Source organism: Moschus berezovskii, chromosome 20 (assembly GCF_049115385.1).
Source record: "Moschus berezovskii isolate FMDL1 chromosome 20, NW_MosBer_1.0, whole genome shotgun sequence".
Lineage (NCBI taxonomy): Eukaryota > Metazoa > Chordata > Mammalia > Artiodactyla > Moschidae > Moschus > Moschus berezovskii.
The window spans coordinates 49,168,637-49,196,072 of record NC_142479.1 but is presented as its reverse complement, the minus strand read 5'-3'; the positions used below and the strand labels follow the sequence as shown (position 1 = coordinate 49,196,072).

General features: G+C 55.2%; 1 protein-coding gene across 1 annotated transcript; it reads left to right on the top strand.

Moving 5' to 3' along the window:
• The first annotated feature begins 7,465 nt into the window (after window positions 1–7,465).
• Window positions 7,466–26,722, top strand: NGFR (nerve growth factor receptor). The gene is made up of 6 exons (XM_055407601.2): window positions 7,466–7,636; window positions 14,511–14,652; window positions 17,934–18,293; window positions 22,172–22,424; window positions 23,661–23,821; window positions 24,494–26,722. The coding sequence occupies exons 1-6, from the start codon at window positions 7,571–7,573 to the stop codon at window positions 24,793–24,795; spliced, it is 1,284 nt and encodes a 427-aa protein (XP_055263576.2). The 5' UTR covers window positions 7,466–7,570; the 3' UTR covers window positions 24,796–26,722.
• Window positions 26,723–27,436: the final 714 nt, after the last annotated feature.

Below are 27,436 nucleotides of genomic sequence, written 5' to 3'. Positions count from 1 at the left end.
TGTGCCAGCTCCCCCGCCCTCCCCTCCTCCCCCCAACGGATGTTCTCAGGTGTCTTAACCAAATCCCTTCCTCTGCCATTCCTTCCCTTCTCTCCTGGCTCCTGATCCCTGAGAGGAGGAAGAGGGATGGCTTTACCCTGCTCTCATCTCTCCATCTTCATAGTAAAATGCAATAAAACCCTCTGTGTCTCGTCTCACTCCCCTTTGCACGGTCTTCCCACTGCTGCCCGGAACAGCCCCGGTTCATTGGGATCTGAAATCGCCTTCGGGAAGCCTGCTGTGGCTGCCCCAGTTCTTTTAGTCGCCAGCCATGGTTACACTGGGCCACCCCCCGGGTTTGCTTCCGTGTTGTTCTGGGAGGTACTTATCGGTTTGTTATTTTCTATCTTAAATGTTTTGTGTGGACCCCAGCCCTTTTGGAGGTTGGCAACCTGTTCCTGCCCCAGACTGGAGGCCCCCCCTGTAGTGAGGGTCTTGGAAATGGAACTCCTGCTCCCCACTCCTCCCCCACCCCAGGGTGCAGACATGATGCCTGCGCCCCCTCCCCCCGCCCCCACCACCCTGCCTCTGCTCTTGTTCTGTCTCCACTGCCCAAGGCCTCCGGGCTCCTGCTGCCCTCTGTGGGCAGGACCCTGGCCATGTGGCAATTCCAGGCCAGGCCCCTGACCCTAGGCCACCACAGTCCAACCCTCAGACATCCCTGAGCATTCCCTGCCCCCCCCAACTTTTCAGCACAGGGCCCTTTGGGGAGCTGCTATTTCATCTCCAGCTTCCTCTGAATGGAGAGCCCATTTTTAATTAAAGTGGAAAAAGAGCTGAAAATCTGTTCGCATTTAATCATCTTGACGACCTTTTTGCTTAAGAGTTTCCAGCTGAGGGGGGGATGCTGAGAGGGGGATTTTGAATGGGGAGGAGGCATTTCTTGAGAGTGGGCCTGGGTTGGGAAGGACGAGGGAAATCTCTCACCAGGATGAATAATGGAACAGGAGCTCTGAGTGCCGACTCAGCACTTTCCTCCGTTGGTGCCTCCTCCAGGAGGTGCCCCCACCCGCACCTGCTGCCCCTCCCTGGAGCTCCCTGTGGGCTGGGCCACACAAAAGCCTGGCCTCAGGCTCCACAGGGAGCGGAAACAGGGGCAGCCTGGGAAGCACAGGTGAGCACAGGCCTGGAAAGGCACAGTGCACAGTCCCAGGTCACACACCTGTTACACTAGGCGGTCCCCAAGGCCCTGGGCCATGTCTCCCCTCCCCAGCCCCTGAGAATACAGGAGGGGACAGCAGCATTGCATCCCTCTCCATGTTTCAGACAAGCTCCCACAGGACAAGAAGCAGCAGTCTAGGTATCACATCTCCTCCTCAGAGTGGCAGGACCCAGGGCAAGGGCGCTTTCCCCCTCACTGGAATCCACTCAGTCAGCAGCCAGAGTGGGTGGGACTCAGAGAGCCAGGCCTTCTTTTGTAACTGTTCAGCCTTGTCTCAGGGCTCCCCCAGCCCAGCAGATCTGGCCTTGGGATGGTGGGGTTTGCGAGGGATCCTTCCCCAGCAATTCCTCCCCCTTCCCTCTTGGGGATCTTCTCTTGACTGGGACACTTAACAGACTATGCATCTATGCCCCTTACCCTCTTCTGCTAGAAAACCAACCCAGACAATTGCACTTGACCCCACTTCCCAGACGCGCCAGAGTGAAGATAAGCTGGGGCCTGGGCTGTCTCCTCCCCCAGCGATTCCCGTGGGAATTGTGCTGGAGCCTGAGGCCTGTCACAGCTCTGGCTCTTATTGGCAGCAGGAAGTCCCCCCAAGCTTCCTCTCGAGTGCTGAAATGTCACCTCACCTCTCATCTGGTCTCCAGCTTGCAGGCCAGAAGCCACCATCAGCAGGAGCAATCAGAATAAGAGTAACTGACCTCTGCCCAGTTCCCATGACACACACTCAAGACCTCTTTGATTCCTCACAGTAACTCTGAGACTGATTATCTTATGCCCATTTTATGGATTAAAGAAACTGAGGCTCAGAGCAGGGGAAAGAACTGGTCCAAGGGCACAGAGGAAATAAACGCTAGGCCTGGGCCTTCCCATGCCTCACCCTCTCACCTTCATGTTTCTCCAGCAGCGGGTAGCCCTACTCAGGTTTTCTTTAAAAGGTCTTGAACTGTCCTGGGCTTCCCAGGTGGCTCAGTGGTGAAGAATCAGCCTGCCAATGCAGGAGATGCAGGTTCGATCCCTGGACTGGAAATCCCTGGAGAAGGAAATGGCAACCCACTCCAGTATTCTTGCCTGGGAAATCCTGTGGACAGAGGAGCCTGGCAGGCTACAGTCCATGGGATAGCAAAAGAGTTGGATGCCACTTAGGGACTAGACAACAGCAACTATAATGTCTTGGATGCAGGATAAAAAGTGGGAGAGATGACTCAGTCCTTGAGTCCATGGCAACTCTGCCTGGGAAGGATCTAACTGGAGTGTCCAGAGGAATTTCCTAGAGAAAGGGTACTTCAGGGGAAATATGCTATTGAGAGGACGGCAAAGACAGAGAGAAGGGAGGCCCCCAGAGTCAGCCACAAAAGTGGCGGCCCCGAGGCGCAGGGTACCCAATCTCTCCCCTGTGCCCTTACCACAAGGCCTGGAACTCTCTCCATCCAAGCACTGGTGTATAGCATTGCCCTCTCTGGGAACCTCTTCTCCAAGACACAGAGTCTGGTAAAATTAAGTCCTTATTGCCTATGTGTGAACAAACCAATCAGATGTGATGCCTTGATGAGAGGTATGAGTGCAAAACAGGACACGTGTGAGGAAGGGTGGCCTTTGAAGGGAGACTACAGGTGGGACTTATGGAAGACTTTGACCAAGGCCACAGTTATGTTGAAGGAAGAGAAGAAACAACTCTCATGGGGGCCATAGAAGGGCTCAGAGGTGGGAGAAACTGAGTAATGTGGGTTAGACGGGGTGGAGGCAGGAAAGAAGCACCAGTCTCTGAGGTTGGTGCAGACAGTGGGGGAGGGCACCGCGGAACTGGCCCACTTTGATGCTCCAGTTAATCTAACTGGTCTCCAAAATTAGTGAATTCCTCTCCCCTCTCACTACTGATGCAGTTCTAGAATCCAACTGGGCTGACCCCAAACTAGTCCCCAGCCCACCCTGCCCCCTCATTGGTCAGAATCCCCTTGCAGCCCAGAAGGAGGCAGCTCAGAGGTAATCACTGCATCACGCTTCAAATCCGAGGAGCTAGTTCCTAATGCGGGGCAGTGGGTTTCACTTACCTGGCCTGACAGCATGCCAGAGGCAGATGGGATGCAGCTGGGGGAGGCCCAGCACCTCCTCGTCCCCCTCCCCTCAGAAATTGTCCTTTCCTTGCCCATTGCCCTTCATCCCTTCTCTGCTTGGACGCTGGAACTGGGGAAGAGGGGAGGTGATTTTCCCAAAGCAGGAAAAGTGAGTGTTCACTAGAAGAGCCTGGAAATCATGTCTTCAATCAAAAGACAGAGATCATCCCCTGGCTTGCCTCAGCCCTGGCCAAAATCCAGATTCTGCAAATGCATGTCAAGAGTGGATAACTGAGCTTTAGTATTGAAGGGCCACGTGCAGCCCCTCTGAGTTGCAGGTTCTATCTCCCCAACTCACTGGAGGGAAGGCTGGAGGGGCTGCTTTGGAAGAAAGGAGTGGTTGGAACATGGGCGTTAACATTGAGACATATGGTTGTGGAGGGCCTTGTACAGTGGTACAGTGGCCATTTATGGCATACTGGTTCCTTCTGGGATCCTTGAGCTAGTGGCTTAACCTCCTCAAGCTTTAGTCTCTTCATCTGTATATAGTGAAGCTAGCACCTCCTTATGAGATTATGTGCTGTGTTGTGATTAGTCGCTTAGCCGTGTCTGACTCTTTGCAACCTCATGGACTTCAGCCTCTGTCCATTGGGATTCTCCAGGCAAGAATACTGGAGTGGGTTGCCATGCCCTCCTCCAGTTATGAGATTACAGTGAGGATTAAAGGAGATACTTGTGTGGATCTCCTGGCTCACAGGACGTCTCAGTAAATGTGAGTTCTCATTGTCTGCACCCCCATTTCTGCTTAGAAGTGAGTTGGGGCTGCAGGCTGGTTCCCCAGGGACTGCTGGACACAGGCACAGAAAGCTGTGAGCAAAGTTCTACAGGGGCCCAAGGCGAGGGGTCCCAGTGGAAAGGAAGGACAGAGAGTATGAGTTAGGAGCTTGCCTTCCTGGAGGAGCAGGGAGGTGGAAGGATGGTGAGATTCAGAGGGGAGGGGCCAACACTTCCCGCTTCAATTCCTGAAGACGCAGCCTGACCCACCACTACCACTTTCAGCTCCATGTAGATCTGCATTGGGACCCTCCACCTTTTCACCTTAGGGTCATTGGGACCCTCCACCTTTTCACCTTATTTGGTCCAGGAGACCTTGGTGTATATGTGGTGGGGGGAGGGGGCCTGTATACCTGTAGTTCTGTTATAGGAGATGGTTTGGGGGGACCCTCCAATTAAAACTGCTGCCCCCTTGGTGCTGCCTTGCCGGTCAGCTCCTAAGAACCCTTTCCCCATTCCCCCCTCCCACAGCTGTGACTGCAAGTGCTGAGGTTTAGGGGAAAGGGAGCTGAGTCAGACAGAAATTTCTGAAGCATGCTCATGTTTGTGGCCAGGAATCATGACAATTAGGGAGTTAGGCTGGGGCAGGCAGTGCCACCATAGAGCCTCCAACATCGTTCCAAGGAAAAGGGGTGGACCTGTGTAATCAGCACTCGTTATAACAGGATTCCCTGCTGCTTGTGGTGCTGATGTCAAAAGGCAAGTGGTGGCAGTGGCCACGGCCCTGGCATTTGTGGTGATGATGTTGATGGTGGTGGTGATGATGTGGTAATCCTGACAGTGATGGGGACGGTTGTGGGAGGCAGGGATAGCAGTGGTAGCTGCGGTGCTTCTGGTAGTGATGCTCGTGTTATGGTGATGGGGGTCATAGAGGTACTGTTTCTGGTATAGGTGGGCAGGATGGTGACAGTGACGGAGATTGTGATGGCGGTGGTCCCAGCAAAGGAGCGCTCTAATCACAGTCTTGCCATCTATCTAACGGTCAAGCCAAGGTGTCACATTATAAAATAATCCTTCATAGCAAATCATTAACACACTAGAACATCAGCTCCATGAAGGCGGCTGCTATTGTTCCCTGCCGTATCCTCAGTACCTAGAGCAGGGTATGTATGGCCCATAGCACACGCTCAATAAATGCATGGGTTGAATGAATAAAAGGAGATTGAGTCTCTTTTTTGATGAACTTTATTTTGCTGTTCAAGATAGGATCTTTTCTTAAAAATTCCCATTTTATAGATGAGGAAACTGAAGCTGAGAGAGATGACATAACCACAGACCAGGCAGAAGTAACTGACGTGAGGATGAGGTGGGAGGTGTAGGCATACGTGGCCAGGCCTGTCTGACTCTCAGTTCAGTGCTCTTTTCTCTGCGCAGTTCACAGCGTCTCCCCACCAGCCCTCAGCTTTACATCGTGGTCTTGTGCTTAGGCTTAATCATAGAAATACTGCTAATAATAGTAACAATTACTGTTTGTAATTGTTCAAGTAAGGCTTAAATTGATCAAGACCATGGAAATTATTAATAACCCAGGCCCAGCCATGGTCATATTAAATTGTGTTGAGATGGATAACCTTGGCAATAATAGTAACCAAGGTCATAAATTAATAACAGAAGTATTTAAATTAATGCCATACTGCTGATACCCTTGGTAGTAAGCTGCTCAGTGCTGCTCTTAGTACTAATGTTGCTCCTTCCTGCCTTCCATGAATTCAGCTGAGAGGAAAGGCAGGGCTCTAAAAGCAGCAGGAGGAGACGGCTTAGAGGCAATCCCTGTCTTGGGGAAGGGCTCCTTGGGGATTTCTAAAGAGGGGATGGCTGCCTGGTGTCTTCTGCCCAGCCGTGGGAGGTAGCTTACTCACATTCATGGTCAAGGCCACAGTGATTGACGTCTACCTGTCCTTTCTGGGGATATCCACTGGATTTTGTTGGTTACACAGGAAAGAAACTCACAGGGCAGAATTTTTACTCCCACAAATGAATGATTTAGCTGAGAAATCACCTACCAGTAGTAAGCTTGCTCTGAGCACAAGTGTCTTAATCTCTCCCTTCTTACTGTAAGGCTATTTTTTCAAAGCTGAAACTGAGGTCCACACCTGGCCAAGATCAGGGTGAGGGGATGAGATTTATAGAGTTGCCCCCCACAACTCTGTGCTCCAGGGCTGTCTGGAAACCAGGAAAGGGTGGGGACAGGCAAGGTGGGGGTGAGCATCAAGGTGGAGATGGGAGTGCTTCCTGCCAAAAGACAGGTGGCAAACTCCTGGGGTTGCCAGGGCCTATAATTTGAAACTTCCAAGTTTTCTAGAGCATGGTGAGTGTGGTCCTGGAGATGTAAATGGATGGGTACATGGATGTGAGTCCATTCAACTCTTTTATTCTTTCTGCAGACCTTTATTGAACACCTACTGTGTGCTAGACATTCAGATAAGAAACCATAGTCCCTGCCTGCAGGGAGCTCATCAGCTTATGCAAACACAATCTAATGAAGGCAAATGGTTGAGGATACATCTATGTGTTCATATCTGTGTGTGTGTGTGCACGCTGTGTGAGAGACAATACATACGAGGGCTTTCATGGAGATGACCGCACACGAACACATGTATGTGTGAATGTGTACGGGAGGACGTGTGTTTGTTATGAGCACACGCCGATGAGTGTGCATACGTGGAGGTGCACAGGCATGTGCAGAAGGCGCTGGTCCACAGGACCGCGTGAGGATGGCAGGGACACAGGAGATTGCACAAGCACATACACATGTAACCTTGCGAGTGTGTGTATTCCTTTTTGTGTGTGTGCACACCTGCGATCGCTTCAGACCCGTCTTTTTGAGAATTCAAATGATGTCGGGAGGGTCTCCTCCTTGAACGTCCCCGCTGTCTGTGGTCGGTGTCAGACCGCTTGCCACCTCTCTCCCTCCTTCCCCTAGGCCTTTGTAGAGAGAACCACCCACTGGGAAGGGGCAGAGGGAGGGCTTGGGTATAGACCGGGAAATGAAAGGAGGGGCGGGCAGGGCGCATTACTGCTGATAACGGCTGGGCAGGGAGTAGGGCACCGGGGAAGAAGCTGAAGCCAGAAGCAGGGAAAGATGCGCAAGAGAGGGAACCCGAGCCCACAGCATGCGGGACGGACGCGCAGTAGCGCGAGTCGGGCGCCGGGTACCAGGTCAGGGATAAGCGTTGAGGGCGGGGCGCGGAGAAGCGGCAGCGGGGCGCACGGGCGCGGCTCCCTGCACGCTGTCCCTTTCCGCCTCTCCTCTCCGGGAGACCGCGGGGAGGGCGGGCGCGGTTCCGGGGGTGGGCGGGCTGGGCGGGGAGAAGGGCGGGGCCGCCGCACTGGCTTCTGCTAGCCCCTCCCGCCGGCAGCCAGAGGGAGCCGAGCCTCCGCCAGCTCCGAGGGGCTGGCGCTGGAGCGCTGCGCAGCGCAGCCCTGTCGGTCCGCGGAGCGGGCTGAACTGAAAGCCGAGCGCCGCCGCGGGAGGCGGGCGATGGGGTCAGGTGCCGCCGGCCGCGCCATGGACGGGCCGCGCCTGCTGCTGCTGCTGCTCCTGGGGGTGAGTGCTAAGTGGAGGGGAGCTCGCTCTCTTTCCCGGGACCGAAACCTCGATGAGGGCAGGTTTCCCTGAGGAAAAACAGAAAAGAGCCTTGGGGTCCCAGATGCTGGGGGAGGTGGCTGGCGAGAGAGGAGCTCCGATGCCAGTATCCACGGAGCAGCGCCCCAGGTTCTCAGAGCGAAGAGGCGACTCTGAGATTGAAGGTAAAGAAGCGGAGAAGACGGGCGCACGGAAGCAGGTCCTCGTGTGCCATAGGAGGTGCGTGAGGAGGAGCTGGGAGGGGTCTCGCAGGAGAGAGTCGTGGGGCTCTCGGATGCCTGGGTTCTTCGGAAGAGGGCGCTTGAATGCGGGATCTCGAGGCGACTTTCCCTCTGAGCATCTTGATCTCTGGAGAGTCGTGGGACGGAACCCAGGCTAGAGAAGGACGAGGAATGGGACGGGAACTAGACAAGTGAGGGGCGAGCGTGGTTGGGGTGGGGAACCGGAGACGAGGAGATAAGAATGGGGTGGGAGGAGGGCGGAGGGGCTGGAGGCAAGGGGACCGGGCATCGGACAATGAAGACCAGCCAGACAATGGGGTGGGGGGAGGGGCGTGGGAGGGAGAGGTTCGGGGAGCGGGGCTCTGCTGGAGGGAGAGAAGTGGGTTGGGCAGGGCAGAAGAGGGACGCTGGGGAGGGAGGTGGAGAGAGGGAAGCAAAAGGAAAGAGGACGGAGGAGGGAGAGCAGACCCTGAGTGGTCTGGGCCCCGCCTGTCCGCCGAGAGACAGTGGGACGAGAAGAGAGAGCAGAGACAGACTCTTCCCGCATGTGTCGCGCGCTCTTTCTCGCAGGGTCGGGGAATTGTGGTTTGGGGTCGAGGCTGGGAAAGGCGTGCCCACCTTGCCAGGGCGAACCCGCCTCCCCGGTTCCCCAGCGACCGGCGGGCTCCCTCTACGGACTTATTCTCGCGGTTAGAGGCAGAGCTGCAGACTGGATGGGAAGAAGCAGGCGTCGTTTGAGGGGTTCTGGCCGCTGCCAGTTCTCGGGGTGCAGAGAGGCGGGACTCGCAAAGCCGGGAAGGTCCGGGCAGTGCGCCGCCGAGGGGGCGCGCCGGCGAGGGCGGCCGGCAGGGGGCGCTGCGGCGCGTGATCGCCGCTACTGGCGCGACCCGGGCCGCGCGCTTCACCCGCCCCCCGGACCCCCTGTTAAGTCAACCTGCCGCAGCGCCGCCGCGACCGTCCGCTCCGTCTCCGCGAACGCGGGAGGGGGGATCGGCGTTCTGCCCGCGCCCCGCCCAGCTTTCGGTGAAAGAGTTCCGGCTCGGAACGAGAGAGAGGCTCTCACACATCCCGGCGAAGGGCTGCGGGTCTTAGAAAGCGCCGAGGTCCGCCCTGTAGATCTGACGGGACATTCAGGACCCGATGTGTGGCCGTGAAGGGAGTGCCCTGGAAGGTTCTGCAGTGGAGATGTCCTCACTCTCCCTGCCGGCTCCATCTCCTCCGAGCACGGAGCCCCCAAACCCCCATCTTACAGACAAGGAGACTGAGGCTCTGAGAGTTTTAACCGATTGGTCAAGGAAGGTCCCACAAGCAAGTTGAGCCAGAATCCTAGGGAGACTGCCCCTCACCTGACTGCCAGCTCGGTACCTCCCGTCCGTCTTACGGGGCAGCCCGGCGTCCCAGCTCCGGAGAAGAGCTGCGCGTCTCGGCGGCGGGCGGGCGGGAAGATGGGGGCTGGGACGGGCAGAGACCCATCCCCGAAGCTCCGCACGGCCCCCCGGGGCGGTCAGTACCTGTGGCTGCGTCCGGGCATTTGGGAGTGACTGTGGGCACGTCTGCGCACTAACGCCGCGGGTTAGAGAAGCCTCTCGGCCGGGGCCGGGGCCGAGGGCGGGGGTCGGGGGGATGGCCCGGAGCGGGGATTGGGGCAATCAGTAGTGCGGATTCCCGAGGAGCGAGGCCGTGGGCTCGGGATTTGGGCTGGAGAGTGTTCCCCCGAATAGAGAAAAGGCGAGGAAGGAAGGGAGCAGGGGACGGAGGGCCCGGGGGCTCGGGAAGGTGGACCCGCGCAGAATCTGCCGCCCGCGCCCCTGCGGCTCTCGCCCCTGCCGCGCCGCGGGGCTGCTGTCTACGGGCTGGCCCTGCGCACCGCAGCGGTCCGAGTTTCTTCCTGGGCCGCGGCGAGAGAGTGCTGAAACCGGAGCGCGTCCCGGCGGGTCGACTGGCGGGCAGCGCCGGTAATGGAGGCACTTTGTCATTCAGACGTCTGTAACCGGAGCCGCCGGCTGGCTAATGCGCCTAATAGGGATGCAACTAGGACAGCAAATGCGAGGACAGGAGCGGGTAGGGGAGGAGACCCCGGGAGGGAAGGGGACCCCGCCCCACCGTACCAGCCGGGTCGCGTTCACGCGCCTAGATTGTTCCCTGGGGGGCGAGGAGCGGAGGCGGGAATAATAAAACTGGTTGAGTGCCTACTGTGTGCCACGGACTACCCTGGGTAATTTCTCTTGTGTTATTTAATCCGTATAAGGTCCCAGCAGAGCAAATCTAGTTATTCCCATTTTACAGTTGAGAAAGCTGAACCTCTCAGGCCTTCAGAAAGGAAACTAGGTTCCCCAGTTAGTATGTGGTGGCACCCTTGTTGGAACCCAGGATTCCTGGCTTGGAGTTTACTCTTTCCTCCATATGCCAGGCACACTCCCCTGCCCAGCCTTCCAGATCACGGAAGGACACGTGGCTTTGAACCACCGCTAGACCTGGAGATTAGACTCTGTCCTATGCCCTTGGCACCACAGATTTGTAACTGAGCCTCTTCACCACCGCCCCCCTACCTCAGAGCTCTGCTCCTTTTCAAAGTCTTCCTGCAATATCCTCCTCAGTAATTAGATCTTGTTTTCCCCCTCAAACTCTACCCCTGTTTCAAGGGATGGGAGGGGGGCATGTGCCAGTGCCTCCTCAGGGTTTGCATTGGTCTCAAAAGACCCTTCCCATATTTGAAAACTCTCCAACCTCTTCACCCAGCCAATGGCTCCATTCACCTAAGGAACCCTTTGCTGAAGCTATTGTGAATAGTTAGAACTCATCACCCTGAAACCTTCCTATAGTTTCATATTCTTTCAACTATTTTGGCGTGTTTTCTTTTTGTCCAGTTTTTAAAAATTAATTATTAAAAGTCAGTTCACCTAAGGGTATTTCCACCTTAGTTTCTTGAAAGCCTGGACATGGGGAAAAAAAATTTGCAGACATTCTTGAAAATGGAATGAATAAGTATAATAAATGTAAATTTCAAGCAAATGTGTCTATATTTTGGTAAATTGCTCATTTTGGAACAATTAGCCTGAGTCCTAGTGACCCCCCCCCCCCACCTCACTTCCCAGGATTGCCTGGCCTTGGACCAATAGATGGTGTAGTCAGGTTAGTGCTTCCGGGCTACTTAGCAGCATGACTTCTGAGGGCCTCAGTTTCCACGTCTGTCCCTCAAGCCTTCCTCCTCAGCTTCTGGAATGGCTGTTTGAGCTGATATTTCCTCTCCCTCATGGCACTGTGACTCCTGCCAGGAATCAGGGACCCTGTCTCATTGGAAACTCTTAGTTTAGTGCTCAGTAAATATTTGCATTAGTTAACTTTAAACAGAGCCATTCCCCAGCCTCCTTTGGCCTGCATACCCTCTTCAGACTCCTTTTGGTGGGTAAATCTCTCTCCATTTCTATCCTGCCCCCTACTCTGAGGTGGTTTCCCCTGTTTGGGGATGGCTCAATTCTCCTCTCCCACTACCTACCCCTCAGGCTCAGCAGCTTACGCTGTATAAGACAAAACACTTCTTTGGTAACCAACATTTATTGAACTTCTATTATGCACCAGGCAGAGTTACATACCTTATTTCATTTAATTTTCAAAGCAAACTTGGACAGTAGATATCACCAATCCAGTGTTTTAGGGGGGGAAATTGAGGCTTAGAGAGATTGAGAATTGACCCAAAGCAGCATACTATTAGGTAGCAGATATGGAATGTTTTGAAATAGAAAACAAAACAAGCTTCGGAAACACATGGTTACTAATTATGTGGCCTGGATTCCAAACGGAAGACTTTGGAGAACAGAGAGGACCACAGGCTGCCGCAGGGGGAGGAGGCTTCCAGAAGAGGGGCTTGCATGAGGCTGCCCCTCTGCCCACGACTGCCACAGACAGACCCCCTCAGCTATCTGGAGCCCAGGTCTCTACCAGCCTCAACTAACTGGAACACAGCCAAAAGCCACAAAAGACCTTGGAAAAGAGAAAAGAGAGGTCCCAAAGTGAATAAACACCATACTCATTTATTTACTGCCTCCAGCAACCCTGAGAGGCAGAAACTGTCATGGTTACCTAATGACAAAGAATCTAAGGCACAGAGAAATTCAAAACCTGTCCCAGGTCACCCAGCTTGTAAGCCATGAGCCAGTAATCAGAGCAGTGAAGGCAGCTGAGGAGGAAGGTAGACTTTTTAACTCTGAGCATTGCCCTCTTCTAGTTCAGATCCTGCTTACACTCGATTTATATACCTTCTTCCCAGGGATAGTTACATATTTTCTAAAGATTCAATTTGTTGTTGTTTAGTCACTAAGTCGTGTCCAGCTCTTTTGCTATCCCATGGACTGTAGCCGTCTTCCCTGAAGCCGGCCAGGCTCCTCTGTCCATAGGATTTCCCAGGCAAGAATACTGGAGTGGGTTAACATTTCCTTCTCCAGGAGATCTTCCTGACCCAAGAATCGAACCCACGTCTCCTGCACTGGCAGGGGGATTCTTTACCACTGAGCCACCAGAAATGAGGATGGGAGGGGCTGCTCAGGTCCCACTAGTAGCAGTGAGAATTGACAACTGATATCCTGACAGGAAGGGAGCAGGCAGAACTGTAAGAAACGCTGACAGGGGAACTCAAAGAGACAGAAGTGTTACTTTGGGATAAAGAGCACAGGGCTTCACTGCATTGCATCCTGGAACACTTGTTGATGTAAGTATTGAGTCCCTGAGTCATGGGGAAACTGTGAAGGCGTGTTCTAGAGAAGCAGGAAGGTGCAGCCTCCATGGTTAAAGTGAGAAACATTAGGTGAGAACAGCAAAGCCATGACTTTCCAGAAACTCAGCTATCCAAAAAGTCAGTCCCTGGAGTGCTAGTTAATTGAGGCCATATAATATTATGTTCTTAAATATTCCATAAGTATCCATGTTGGGTCCCTAATATGTGCCAGGTACCATCACAGGCACTGAGGCAACCACAGCCCCTGGCCTCAGGGAGCTGACAGTCCACTGGGGGACTCTGTAGAGTGTCAGAGCAGACAGGAGTGATCAGGGAAGACATGTGACAGGGCAGCTCTGCCTGATGAAGCAGAGGCTGGGGCCACAGGACCAGTTCCCCGATGAAGTGCCATTTAAGCAGAACACTGAAGGATGAAAAGAAATCTATACAGACCCTTCTGGAATCTTGTTTACCTCCTGGGGGAAAGCTTGCATCTGGGACTACCCCCTCCCCGGGCCAAGGCTTCTGGTCTGCAGATGTTCCCAGCACTGTGTTCCTGCCACCTGAGAGTGGACGGTGGCAACACCCAAGGTTCCCCTCCTGTGCTACCCGTACCCTCCCTACCAATCTCTTGAGGACCATAGGCTGCCTCCTAGACTGATCCAACCTGTCTTATCCCCCTGCCTCCTCTGAACCCTAGTGAGACCTCGGGACAATTGAAAGGACTGAAGGGAAAGGAGTATTGGGAGCCATTCTGGCCAATGTGGAAGAAAGGAATGCCCAAATGACCCTTACGGCTCCTCTCTAGTCCCATGATCCAAGAGCCCATACTTCCTCCGAGCGTCAAATGGGAACTGCATGGTCTGGAGCCAGGGAAACAGGCTGTGGAGTTTTATTAGACATTAAGATTTTTTTCAAGGAACAGAAATATAAAGTAATCTGCCAGCAGCCCCTCCCTCTAGGGAATCTGGTGCTAAATCATTCCATCCATGAGTAAAGATGCCTCGGCAGCAAGAATCTGACTCCCCTTTCCGCTGTTTCCAGTGTTGTTCCCACTGACTGTGTGGGGGCAGGGAGAAAAGGGCTGGTGGCTGGAAATCAAACCCTGGGGGAGCAGGGCTGCTGGATGGTGAGAGCAGCCACTTTCTCATCATTGGTAACAGGCGTCCTTTTCCCCCCCGTCTTGGCACCAGAATCCTGATGATTGGCTGTTCATTTGCTTTGGCCCTGAGCTGTCTCCATCTCTTATCTGTCCAGAGAGATGAAAATTCAGAGGGAAATGATCAGGTCAGAACTCCCAGAGTGGAGTCAGGATTTGAACCCAAGGTCCCATCCCTCTGCCTTCTGTTCTTGGGTACAGACACCTCCCATTTGATACTTAATATATGGAATGGTAGGATTAAGGACCGAGAGTAGAGCTCTGCTAGCCTTTCTTAGAAAAAGATTCCCCTCAGGGTAGACGCATCCCTGCAGGTGTGCAGCTTAGCAAGTGGCATTTGGGCTAGATTTCAGCTTCAAGTTGCCCCCTTGGCTGGGAGCCCTGAGCAAGCTGCAACTTGCTTGCTGGTTCCTGACCACCGCCCAAAGGCCCTCTGCTGGTCCTCAGGTTACCTTCCCCACATGGTGTATCCTTGGGATTCCAGGAGTTACTGTATCCCCAAGGTGAACTTTGCAGAAGGTCAGCATCCAAGGCTCTGATCTCACAACCCAGCAGCCTGCAGGGGTGTGCTATCCCCCTGCCTTTCTTCCCTGTCAGCTTTCAAGTGCCAAATGCCTCCCTGGTGAGCTCATCCCAGGCCAGGTGGTTCCAATAGAAGGCTTTAGGAAGGGGTGTTTGCTCCCTCAGAATACATCCTGTCCCCTTTCTCTTGCCAGTCTGACCTTCTGATCTTCCCCCATCCAGGTGTCCCTTGGAGGTGCCAAGGAGGCATGCCCCACGGGCCTGTACACCCACAGCGGAGAGTGCTGCAAAGCCTGCAACCTGGGTGAGGGTGTGGCCCAGCCTTGTGGAGCCAACCAGACCGTGTGTGAACCCTGCCTGGACAGTAAGTAGAAAGTGTCCGGTGGGGGAAGGAGAGCAGAATGGAAGGGAGGGCAAGGGGACAGGCGGGCATGCCCAGTAGAGGCCTTACAAGCGCTCTGGGTCCTGGCAGGAACTCCTGCCCACCACCGCATGGGTGCCAGAAGTGAGTCTGACCCAGCATAGGAGACAGGGAGGGGCAGCTCAGAATGGATGAGGGAAATATATAGAGGGAGAAGGGTGACATGATAGGGGATGCTCAGGGGGTACCCGTTCCCAGCCCCCAAGTAAAGAGGCCTAGTAGAAGAGTGTGGCTAGGTGGGAGGAGTAGCTGATGCTAAGATCAGCTAAAAATACCATCCGCGTTGCAAAATCAATGGCTGCCACTTACCCTCTGCGCATTTGGGGGGAGGGGAAGAGGATCAAATCCTAGCTACCCTGGAGACTGACCTTGGGGAATCCTGGGAGGGTGTGGCTACCACCCCCCATCAGCCCCCAGCACCTCCCACTACCCACCCCCGCCACTGCTCCCCAGGTCAACTGTACTCCAGTTCTGACAGAGGAAACAGTTTTCCCCAGGCAAAAGGGATGGGGGTTGGAGCATTACAAGGATGTCCTTACTGGGTAGTGATGTTGGGTGCAACAGCGGGGAGGGGCGCTGTGGCCATTCCTACCTGGGGTTTCCTTGAGGAGGGGAGAGAAGCCCATCTTCCAGAGGTGCTGAATGAGGTGGTGGGTCTGTGATCTGAAATTCTGTGCCCTTGTCTCATCTCTGATGGATGCCCCTCCACCAGTTGCTTTCAGGCCACGAACCCTTTTCCTAACTCTGTCTGGAAACCTTTCCTGTTGACAGTTAGGTCCTGCCTTCTACCTGGCACTCAGTACCCACGTGGGGGGCCAGTGGGAATTCTACTCAGATTGTTCTTTAATCATGTTGGGAACCAGGGTATAGGAACTGGGAACTCTGAATCTGCCTGTCTTACCTTGAATGTCTTGCCACCGCCGTCACCACCACTGCCTCCGGCACCGCACTGCACACAGCATATCTATCCTTCAGGCAACCCCAACTCCTTGGTGTCCCAAACACCATTTTCCTATTTCTGTCCTTGTGGATCCTGTAACTCCATCCCCCAGCAGACGGATGCCAGGTAGGGAAGGCTAGACATCCCTTTGCTACCTTGCCGTCTGGGTACCTCCCCTGGCCCTGGCCTAACAGGGTTTCCATCCCAGGGCAGGACTGGCCAATCATAGCTGCCCTGGTATCTCCCATGTTTTCCTCTCATTTCCTAGACTCTTATCCAGGACCACTTCTCTTTGGACCATAAGTCTCCCAGGATGGGACCCTAATCCTTCTGTCAAAGCAAGGGCTGGGATACAGGAGGCTGAGAGAGGGCATCTCCAGGGAAGGGGAGGGGAGACAGGAGCTGAGAGGCAGCTCAGAAATCCCACTTCCTCTCTCCACTCCCCTCCCTTCCTCTTCTCTCACATTCCCCCTCCCCAGCTGTGTTAACAGGCTGCCTTTAAAAGTCTACTTTATGGGATAGAGACCCCAGCGGACTTTCCCTCTATCCTCAAAACGTTTCCACAAAGAAACCCATTAAGCTCCTGCCTTCATTCTCTGCCAAAAAAGACCACATTTTTCCCACCCCCTAAAACTCTCTCCTAGGAGTTCGCTGCTAATTTTCTGTATTTTCCCATGAGCAGGGCCCTCCCCGTCCCCTCCCATGTGACTGGACCCACCCCACTGCCACATGCCCACTAGAGAGGAGCTTCTTGTATAAACTGGACATCTTACCTTTGCTGTTTTATGTTTGGAAGTCCTTTCTGTTTGACTGTATCCCTGCTACTGAATTTATCATTGCCCACCCCAGGGACCCAGCTGTTACAGGATCCCTGCTGCGTGTCAAGTGCTTTATGGTGGAATTTCACTTATTCCTCACCACAACCCTGTGAACGGAGACATTATTCCTGGTTTTACAGAGAAAGAAAAAAAGCTCAGAGAGGTTAAATAAGACATCCAGAGTCACACAGCTAATAAAGTGATGGAAGCAGGTTTTGAATCCCGATCTGCTTGATGCCTAGGAAGAGAAACACAGGAGTTGCTCTGCCAGAAGTGACTTGAAACTGAAGGCTCCCTCCAGGCCCGTCTCTATCTTTTCTTCTCTCCATCACCCCCACTCCCAACTGCTGCCCCTTTCACTTCTCTCTGCTTTTTTCCTTCTTTGCTTCTCCAGCCCTAATCCCAACCTCCAAGATAATGATCCTGTGCTCCATCATGTGTCTGGATGCCGTTAGAGAAGGTTAAGATAGGACCCCCACAGCAAGCCCCAATTTCCCTCCATTGGGATCCTAACCTGCTACCTCTGCTTCCACATTCTGAGCTATCCTCTTTCCCCAGTTCTCAGGTCCTAAATGTGTGCTCTTCCTGCCCTTGGAGCAAGGGTACATTCTCTTGGATTCAGTTTGGCGTGGAGTTCTCCACCCTGGGCTAGAAGGGGTAAAGAAGATCTGGCTCTGTGCCTACCCACTCTGCACGAGGCAGAGAGGACCCTGGCATCCGTCCCCTTACTCCAGCGCATGAGTCAAGAGTGAGCTTGGAAATTTTTCCTTCATGCCCTTTGACTCATGCTCCAGAATGAGGGGAGGGATGTCAGGGTCCTCTCTGCCTCCTGCAAAGAGGGACCACACACACAAGTCCTTTATTCCTTCTAGCTTCAACCCCTCCTGCTGTGCCTTTCTTACCAGGAGTCCCATCCCCGCCCTCTAGAGCCAAGCCCTTCAGCAGCGTGGGGTAGCGCCATGGGTGGGAGATTTTGTCATCTAACCCTAGTCACTCCCATTCAGGCCACACCTGAGCCTCTGCCTGTGCGGATAGAAATGGAAGGGCAGCTGAAGCTCTCTGGGAAGGCTGGCCATGCCTGGGCTGGGTTCACAGCTCAGCTCTGGCCTGGGGGAAGGGCTGGGTGGGAACCACGCTCAGATTATTCCTTAATCATGCTGGGAACTCTCGGAGAGAATCTGCCAAGAAATTTACCGGCACCAGCTGGGTTACCCCCTGAGACTTCAGGGCCAGAGTTTCCGGGGCCAGAGCATGGGGCTCCTGGCTCCCTTTCTCCTTCCCAGCTTTCCCACACCCGGAATCGGGGACTGGCGGGAGAAGCGGGTGTCAGTGAAGGGGCGAGGTGGGCCGAGGGGCTCCCGGGATGGGGCGGGAGGGCCCCCTCAGCGTCCCAAGTGCCCGAAGGGCAGGCGACTAAATTCGGGGCGGCTCCCCCACCCCCATCCCGCACATCCCTCTGTCCTCAGGCGTGACCTTCTCGGACGTGGTGAGCGCCACGGAGCCGTGTAAGCCGTGCACAGAGTGCGTGGGACTGCAGAGCATGTCGGCGCCCTGCGTGGAGGCCGACGATGCCGTGTGCCGCTGCGCCTACGGCTACTACCAGGACGAGACGACCGGCCGCTGCGAGGCGTGCCGCGTGTGCGAGGCGGGCTCGGGGCTCGTGTTCTCGTGCCAGGACAAGCAGAACACCGTGTGCGAGGAGTGCCCCGACGGCACGTACTCTGACGAGGCCAACCACGTGGACCCCTGTCTGCCCTGCACGGTGTGTGAGGACACGGAGCGCCAGCTGCGCGAGTGCACGCGCTGGGCCGACGCCGAGTGCGAGGGTGAGAGACTGGGGCTGCCGGGTAGGGAGGGTGCCTACCCTGGCAGGCAGGTTCTGCGAGGGTCCGGCCCTGGCCTGCAGGGGCAGCCCCCCATGGCCTCGAGCCAGCAGACACCCTCCTGATCTTTCCCACCAAAGGACCCCATCCACTGTTAGCCCCTCTGGGCTAAGTGTTTGGAAAGCCATCCTTATCCTCCCAGGCCACACTCGGTTCCCACGCTTTGGTAATCTGTGGCTGCCCGCTCAGGACTGGGTGAGTGGCAGATGAGTGGCAGAGAACTGGCCTCCATGGCCAGAGCACAGATAGTGCATGTTTGAGCCTGAGGTAGACTCTCTGAACTGGATAAGGGGTCTGAGGACCCTCCGGAACTGGGACCCTTTGGCTCTGAGACCTATTGTGGCTCTGGGACCTGGGATGGAATCCGCCACCCTGTCACTTACTGCGTGACATCAAGAAGGTCGCTTTGGTTTCTGGAGCTCGGTTTCCTGCTGGTCACAGGGTTTCCAGGTTAGGGAAGGGGGCTGGTTCACTTCAACTTGTTGGGGAGGGGTCAGAAGTCACTGTTACAGTTTAGCCAAGGATGAAGTGAGACCCAGGGAACATTAAGGAGATCGTGGGAACAGGGGCTTTGGGACAGAGAAGGGAGGGGAAGCAGCAGGCCTGGGGTTTGGGAGCCTGAGGATGAGGCAGGTGCATGTGGACCCTCAGCTTCCCGGGGGGATGGGAGCTGGGTGTGCCCATCTTGGTCGGATGGGCAGTTCCTGGCATGGGGGGAGGAAGCCCTGTGGTAGCCAGGGCAGAACTGTTTTGGTCCCCTGGTTGGTGACATCCATCTTGGGGGAGAGGTTGACAGTGCCTTTACTTGCTATCACTCTATGACTGGGCACCCGTTGAGCTATTTCCCTTTGGGACCTAACCCTCAGGATGCTCTCTCACTTTGAGCAGGCAACAAGTGCCTCCTTCTGGGACCCCTGAGTTGGACAGGAGAGAATTGACCTTTGCCCCAGTCTGCTGAGGGAGACATGGTCCCAGCACTTAGTTCCCAGGAGATCCCCCTCTGTGGTGGGGGCAGCACAGCCTCTGCCTTCAGTCTGCGCCCAGTCGGATGGGGGAGGCAGATACCCTGCTGTGGAGAGCCTCTGCTCTGACACACCCATGCTGGCCTTCCAAATCCTGTGATCCTCTGGTGCCGGGACCTCAGGGTGGAGAGGGCTGTTAAGCTGGGCTGAGGCCAAGCATGTGTGTGAAGCTTCCTTCATTGGGCTGTGGGGTTGGGGTGGAGGAGTGGGATGTGGTAGTTCCAGTGGCAGCTGCCCTGGGCCAGGAGACAGGCAAGTAGCATCAGGCGCAGGGCAGAGCAGGGGGAGTTTCAGCAGCCTGCAACGGGCAGCGGGTGGCACGCTTCTGTGGGCAAGTTGGGACCAGTTGGTGGGGGGTGGGAGTTAGGGGTGCGGTTAGAGCGAAGAAAGGTGCCAGCTGGGAGAGGGGTGGGCTCTGCCTTTATGGGCATTCACAGATTCCTTCCAGATACCGCTCTGCTTTTCCAGCCACCCTGAAGGGTGTGTTTGTCCCTGCCCCTCTTCTCCTTCTCCCTCCGAAGGGTTAAATGTCAGCTGCAGGGCAGGGGGGAGCATTTCAGGAAGTGGAATTTGATCTGCGGTAGTTTGGCTGTCCCCCTCCCCTCCAGTGCGGGGTATATTCCTTGCATATACATTTCAGGTGTCCACACATGGTGACTCGCCCACCTTGGGGGCAGAACCTGACCCCCTAGCCCTCAACTAAAGAAATTTGGGTTTAGGAGGAGTAACCCAGTCCTTTCCACTGCCCGCCCCCGCCATGTCTGAGAGCTCCTATGCTGGAAATGGCTGTCAGGACCTGCCAGGGGCTTAGTGGGTTGGAATGCCAGAGGAAGTGGCCACATCTGGATCTCATCCTCGCCCTCTGTTGGGGGGCATTCGGGAGACCAGGGGAAAGCGCCCTGGAAGCGCTGTCTTCAGCCTGGTCTGGCTACCACCCTCCCTCAGCTCTTCCCCTCTGCTCGTAAATCTCTGTGATGCCTGATTCACTGAACTTCCACCTAACCGTGCCTTAAGCCTCTGGGTTCGGGTCACTTGAGCGGAGCTGTCCCCTCAGCCCTGGGGCTCAGGTTGCCCCTCCAGCTGGCCTAGTCCCCTAGCCAGGCAAGAGAAGACCCTCCCCAAACCAGCGCCTTGTCAGAAGGGAGGGCTGTGTCTCCTCCACTCCCTGCCACACCTCTTCCACCCCATCCTTCCCAGGACTGAGATGAGGGAGCCGAGGGATGGGGCAGCAGATGGCAGCCCCCTCGCCAGTGCCAGCCAGATGGATTCCAGAGTCACATCTGGGGACCTTATTCCTCAGAAGGTGCTGAAAATGGGGGCGTTTGAAGCATCTTTGCCTCGAGCCAAGGAGGTCTAGGAAACCAGTGGGCAGCTTCAACTCCAATTTGGGTGGGCAAACTGAGGGTTGAGTGGGGCAGATCTGAGGAGCAAAGTGCCTGCCCTTCACCCCAGTGGCATGTCCTGTCTGCTTTCCCTCCCTGCCTCAGGCGTGGGAAGCGAGGATAGATGGGGTAGGGAACTTTGCCCAGACAGGTACCCCCAGGTCATCCAGAGCCCACAACCCCAGGTACTGCCTTCAGCTGGGTGACAGAATGGAAAATACCACCCACTGCTGCCAGGGAGTGCTCAGTCCCCTACCAGGGAGGCTGGCAATGCCCAGCTGGTATGAAAGAACCTAAATAGATGGCAGAGCAGTCTCCTTCCTCTGAGACAGGGCAGTGCCTGGTCTGTGGGCCTGCTCTCCCCCAGCAGTCCTCATCCTTTTCCACCTGGGTTTGGGCTATCTGACACTGTCTTCTCTGGATGGCAAGATCAGATGGTATGGGGGCTACACAGGGCAGGAAATAGAGGCTAGCCACTATCCATGGACCGGTTGGAGGGAAGCGAGCTAGCTGTGCACCTCGCCACCCTGCCTGAGCCTAGAGCTAGGACACAAGAGTCTGGAAAGAAGGCTGGATGCCAGCTCTCAGAGGGTGGTGCATCGGACAGTACCTCTCTGCCACACCCGATTCCTCTTATCCTTCTTTAGGACAGGGGTGACTGGGACCACTCGGACAACCTGGGGCCAGAGAAATTACTTTTCACTAGCCCAGTGGCACCCCACTCCAGTACTCTTGCCTGGAAAATCCCATGGATGGAGGAGCCTGGTAGGCTGTAGTCCATGAGGTCACACGACTGAGTGACTTCACTTTCACTTTTCACTTTCATGCATTGGAGAAGGAAATGGCAACCCACTCCAGTGTTCTTGCCTGGAGAATCCCAGGGACGGGGGAGCCTGGTGGGCTGCCGTCTATGGGGTCGCACAGAGTTGGACACGACTAAAGCGACTTAGCAACAGCAGCAGCAGCAGCCTGATTCCAGCTGGAGGCATCCTAGTGCTTATTTTCTTCTTTGTGTGTTTATCTCCATGCGAGGCTTCTGGGTACCCAGAGTAGGCAGAGTTGAATTCTAGGGTCACAGCTTTCCCTGAGATGGAAAGGAGCTTAAAGACTATCTCTTTTAATATCTCCATTCTATAGATATGGAAATTGAGGTCCTGAGAGTTGAAGGGACTGGTCCAGAGTCACACAGGAAGTCAGTGACAGAGCTGAAGGGGGCCGAGCGCTGTTGATTCTTAGATCCCTTGGTCTTCTCCACCATTGTGATGTCATCCAATCCCAGCCCACACCTGTATATGTAGCCACTGGGCATACAAGCACCTGGGGCAGGGCCGGGGCTGAGGTAAAGCACTAGGGGTCAGAACCTAGGGGAGGGACTCGGGGGGAAGTGGGTCCTCACTCCTGTAGCCTTTTCTCCCAGAGATCCCTGGACGTTGGATTACACGGGCCACGCCCCCGGAGGGCTCAGACAGCACAGACCCAAGCACCCAGGAGCCTGAGGTACCTCCAGAGCAAGATCTGGTAACCAGCACTGTGTCAGATGTGGTGACCACGGTGATGGGCAGCTCCCAGCCTGTGGTGACCCGAGGTACTGCCGACAACCTCATCCCTGTCTATTGCTCCATCCTGGCTGCTGTGGTTGTGGGCCTTGTGGCCTACATCGCCTTCAAGAGGTGAGAGGGGGAACCCAAGACAGGGAGCAGATCTTTGGCCTCAGGGAGAGCTTTGCTGTGACCATGACCTGAAAATGCACACACTCTTTTAACTCAACCCCAAACCAAGCTCATCCTCACTTGCTATCAACTTCACCCTGAAGTCTTTACTTGAAGGTGTGGTGGGTCAGCAGGAGGTAAGGAAGGGGATCATTCCTGTCCTGTCCTGGTGCCGGCACCTCCCCACCCCCGTTGTGCTCCCCTACCTGAGTCCTCAGCCTCCAGCTGCACACACAGCTTCTTTACCAGCTGCTTGCATCCTCATTCCCTGGACTCCATTTATTCACACAGTTAAGTGTGTGTGTGTGTATCTTTCTTTCCCATGTCACACATGGATATTACGGCACTCCTGTCCAGAAATCCAGGATGTGGAGAAGACCTTGAAAGCATTTCAGATGTTTAAATGCATTTTCCATTCTTTAGAAAAAATCATCAAAGACATAACATGGTTGTTTGGGATAATGCAGAGAAGACCAATGTCTTGTAAAGCAAAAAGTAGTAAAACCTCCTTTTATCTCCCCAAATCCTACCTACCCCTCTCCTCTTTGGAATCTGTTTGGAATGGATCCCTTCCAGCCATTTTCTATGCATTTATAAACACATGTGTATAAAACCTTTTATAGTTATATGTACACACAGGTTGGCTTTTTTTAAACATCAATGTGATCACACTCTACATATTCTTCAACTTACTTTTTCACTAATCTCCCTTGGGAGAGCTTTCCTCAGAACATATAGATTATCTGATTATTTATAACTGCTCATTCAATAATATGGGTGGAGTATAATTTATTTAACCAATCTATCGAAGGACATTTGGTTTGCTTTTAGTTTTTCCTTATTGCTTATAATAGCAGAGGAAATCCTTACATGTACGCCTGCACACATGTGGGAGTACTTTAGAAGGAAAGATTGGGAAAAGTGAAATTCTGGGAAGTCATTTATTTGTGCACCATTTGTCCCACAGACATTTACTGAACACCGGCCACATACACCAAGCCCTGGGCATCTCTGTGCCCTCACGGTGCTTCCAGTGTGGGCTGGGGAAAGGTGTGGAGAGAGCCTCCCGTGCTGGGTGGGGGTTAGGGACCAGCCCCCACCAGGCCTCTGGTGCCCACACGCCAGAGCACAGACACTTTAGCCACATGGCCGTGTGGCTCCTCAGGCTCTGAGACTGGGCCTATGCTCCGGCTCCAGGTGGAACAGCTGCAAGCAGAACAAGCAAGGAGCCAACAGCCGACCCGTGAATCAGACACCCCCGCCAGAGGGCGAAAAACTGCACAGCGACAGCGGCATCTCTGTGGATAGCCAGAGCCTGCATGACCAGCAGCCCCACACGCAGACTGCCGCAGGCCAGGGTGAGCAGCAGGGCCGGGTCGGGGTGGGGGTTACTGAGGCAGGGAGAAGAGGAGTAATTAGACTGTAGGAGGGACTGCAGAGGGGCTGGCTGCAGGCCTCTGGGTGGAAGGATGGAAAAGGCCGGGTGAGAGAGTGGGTAGGAGAGGCCCTTGCCAGTGGAATGACTTGGGAAACAGAAGCTTTGACAAACTGGAGCATCTAGACTCATCAAGCTAATTGTCCCCCAGAGCTAATTACTCCTCAAAGTGGCTGCAATTAGCCTCCTGCCCAGGACTTCTGGGGAACAAGTAGTTAATTATGTCCCCTAATTGGTAGCCCATAGCCCAGCTCCAGACACTTGCTGCAGTTGAGTCTAGGACCAGAAGTCCTGTCTCCTCTGCCTTGATTAATTGCTGGGGGGTGGCGGCAGGAAAGTTAGGGGCTGGGGATGGCTCTGAAGCTAAGGATGAGAAGGAGACTTGAGTCAGCATCCCCCAGGTGCCGCCACTGCCCTGCCCACATCTAGGACTGCATCTTGGGCATCCCTCTGCTTCTAGGCTCTTGGGTCCTCCCCAGACTGAGAGGAGAAATGTCTCAGCCCTTCTTGGGTCTTATTCCAGGCCCCCCCACACCCACTGTGGGAGAAAGGGGGTCTAGTGGGTAGTGCCTGACTCCCCCTGGGTTCTTGGCAGCCCTCAAGGGTGATGGAGGCCTCTACAGCAGCCTGCCGCTGGCCAAGCGGGAGGAGGTGGAGAAGCTGCTCAATGGCTCTGCGGGGGACACCTGGCGGCATCTGGCAGGCGAGTTGGGTTACCAGCCTGAGCACATAGACTCCTTTACCCATGAGGCCTGCCCAGTCCGCGCCCTGCTGGCCAGCTGGGCCGCCCAGGACAGCGCCACACTCGACACCCTCCTGGCGGCCCTGCGCCGCATCCAGCGAGCTGACATCGTGGAGAGCCTGTGCAGCGAGTCTACGGCCACGTCCCCCGTGTGAGCCACCCGGGAGCCCCTGCCCTGCCCCCACATTCCGATGACTGATGCTCCAGCCAACCCCGCGGGTCAGAGCTGCCCGCCTCTGGGCAGGGCCTCAGAGCCTGGGCCCCCAAACCACAGCCCCGTCACTGCTCCTGTGTGGCCCTGTTGCTTCCAATCATCGCTTCTCCCTCTCCAGTGCCAGAAATGCCCCTGCTGCCTCTCCCACCCTCTCTGCCCCGTCGCCATCTCAGGCCTTCTGCTCTCTTCTCGCCCTGCTTCTCGGGATGCCAGCCCCTCCCACCTTAGCAGGCTGTCATATCTGGGGGGCTGACCCCAGAGATGGTGTTGGGGGCATGACAAGGCTCCAGAGACTCAGAAGGAGAGACTGAGGAAGCAGAGCCATGGACGCTACACTGTGAACTTGGGGAACGAGGGGGCACCTTTGTGGCCTAAACCTCCCTCAGCCCCCTCCCCTCCTCCCCTGTGGCCTAAGATGAAGAACCTCAGAGGTTTATCAGAGCTGGTAAGGGGGTTGAAATCTAGTCCATTCCCCTCGTCGTACAGGACCGTGAGGCCTAGAGAGAGGTAGTCATTTGCCCAAAGCATCCAGCAATGGAGAAGCCAAAGATGAACTGGCCCCTCACCCTGAATGAGGGGCGCAGGCCTCAGGCTTGCTGGAGAGGACCAGGTGACCCTCTGGCAAGTGTCTCAGCCAAACCCAGTCTGCTCTTCACCATCTCCAGGCCTGTCCAGCCCCTGTGAAGGGCAGATGCTTCACCCAAAGCCTGACCCCCTGGTCTGTCCTGACTCCGGTCAGAGTTGGGGTTTGTGGCGAGGGGTGCAGCTTCCCTCTGCCTGTCCCCTCAGGCACGTCAGTGTGACATCTGTGGTGTGGCCAGTCTGTAAGTATTTGCCATCCCAGCACAGACACGGAGCTAACACAGGCAGCATCTTCCCCTGGAGTCAGCCTTGGGGGTCGGGGACAAAGGAACCCCCCCGCCCCCGCAGCACACAGATTCACAGAGACACACACAGGATGAGAAATCTTGCTTCTCTCCAAGAGTTCTTTCTCTTGGGCCAAGGCCGGATCCTACTGGGGCAGCTGCCAGAGAAGCATCGAAGGGAATTGAACTCTGCTCACCGTCTTCCCTCACCCCCGGGTTTGGCGGGCCAAGGACAACTGAGGCTTGAGCTGGCGCCTGCCTTCCAAGGGCCCGCACGTGGAGGAATGCTCCCCCCTCCACCCTTTCCCTGCAAGCACGGGTTTGGCTGGCCCCGGAGGCTGCAGTGAGGAACAGTGGACCAGTGTGGGAACGCAGCAGGAAGAAACCGAGTTAGATTGTGGCCCATTGAGGGTCTCTTCCGAGTTTAGACGACCCTTCAAAGGACTGTTTCTTCCTAGCTTGGTACCAGAAAGGGGCTGTGAGGTCCCTCCTGGCCTGTGCTGTTTTGCTTGATGTTGGAATGAGTGTGGTCCCCTTCTTATTTAGCATGAACGAGCCCCAAGCAGGGTGTGCACTGCCAGCCACCCCCTCCCCAGCCCAGAGGTCTCTTATCCCTGTATAAGGGACTGGGGACATTGTACATAGACGGCACTTCTTTGACCTGAATCAGTAACAGGAGGAGGAAACTCACCTGCTGACCCCTCACCTGTGAATTTGGGGAGGGGAACAGAGTCTGAGGTATTTATTTTCCTCCCCAGCAGCGGGGGAAGGTTGGAGGTTGCAAGTATGTTTTAGCATGTGTTTGGTTCTGGGGCCCCTCCTGCCTCCCTTTGGGCTGAGATGGAACCCTTTTGCCTAGTCCCTCCCTGAGCTGGGAGCTGTGAGCTCCAGATTCCTCGTCACCTGCCCCTTGCATCCTGTGTAATCATTTCTTGGGTCCTCCTGAAACCTACACATAAAACATAAATGATGAACATTAAATAGCAAAGAAAGAAAAATTGTACAGAGATTTTCTGGAAACATACGTGGTTTGAGTTGGTAGGGGGTTGTGAGTGTGTGGTAGGGACCTGGGTATAATTTCCAACTCAGTGAGTTCCTGCCCTATTTTTTCCCCCCACTTAATGGGGAAGTTTTAACAGAAATCCAGCAAATTCACATGTGTCACCATGCAGTTAAGTGGGATGGAGACGGAGTGGGGGCCTTAGCCGCCAGATTGGAGAGGGAAAGTGAAAATGGCCATGCAGGAAGCTGGCCAGCTGTGAACTTGACCAGATGTCAGAAGTGAAACTGACCACAGGGGAGCTAGAGGCTTGCTAGGAGGGCCAGGTCACAACCCCACAGCTCCCAGCCACCCACATGACCTGGGAGGCACCCCTCAGCCCAACACACAAGCACACACACACAGTCCTGCTCCAGATGGCCTGGCAGGAGCCTGGCTGGCCCAGCCCGAGTTGGGCAGGCCCCTCCCCTGTGGCTCTCCCAGGCAGGTCCCAGCCCCAGCTCCCACCAGTCTGGCTTTGCTCCCTGCCTGGTCCAGGAGCTGCAGACTTCCAGGCTCTGGGCCTGTGCCCCTCTCCCAGGCTGGCCAGACAGCTGGTTTGAGCTGCTCAGCTTGTGGTTGCTAGGGAATGCCACGGGAGGCTTGCTTTCCCACAAAGAACAGCAAACAAGCCTTCCTGATCTTGGGATCCTGGGAAGGGCCAACCAGACCCCAGC

What these genes read in the sequence shown, in the direction of transcription:
- NGFR (XM_055407601.2), top strand. Translation starts at nt 7,571, where the DNA reads ATGGGGTCAGGTGCCGCCGGCCGCGCCATGGACGGGCCGCGCCTGCTG. An exon ending in GGCCGACGCCGAGTGCGAGG is followed by an intron (nt 18,294 to 22,171) that starts GTGAGAGACTGG and finishes CTTTTCTCCCAG; the next exon opens with AGATCCCTGGACGTTGGATT. An exon ending in GCCTACATCGCCTTCAAGAG is followed by an intron (nt 22,425 to 23,660) that starts GTGAGAGGGGGA and finishes CTCCGGCTCCAG; the next exon opens with GTGGAACAGCTGCAAGCAGA.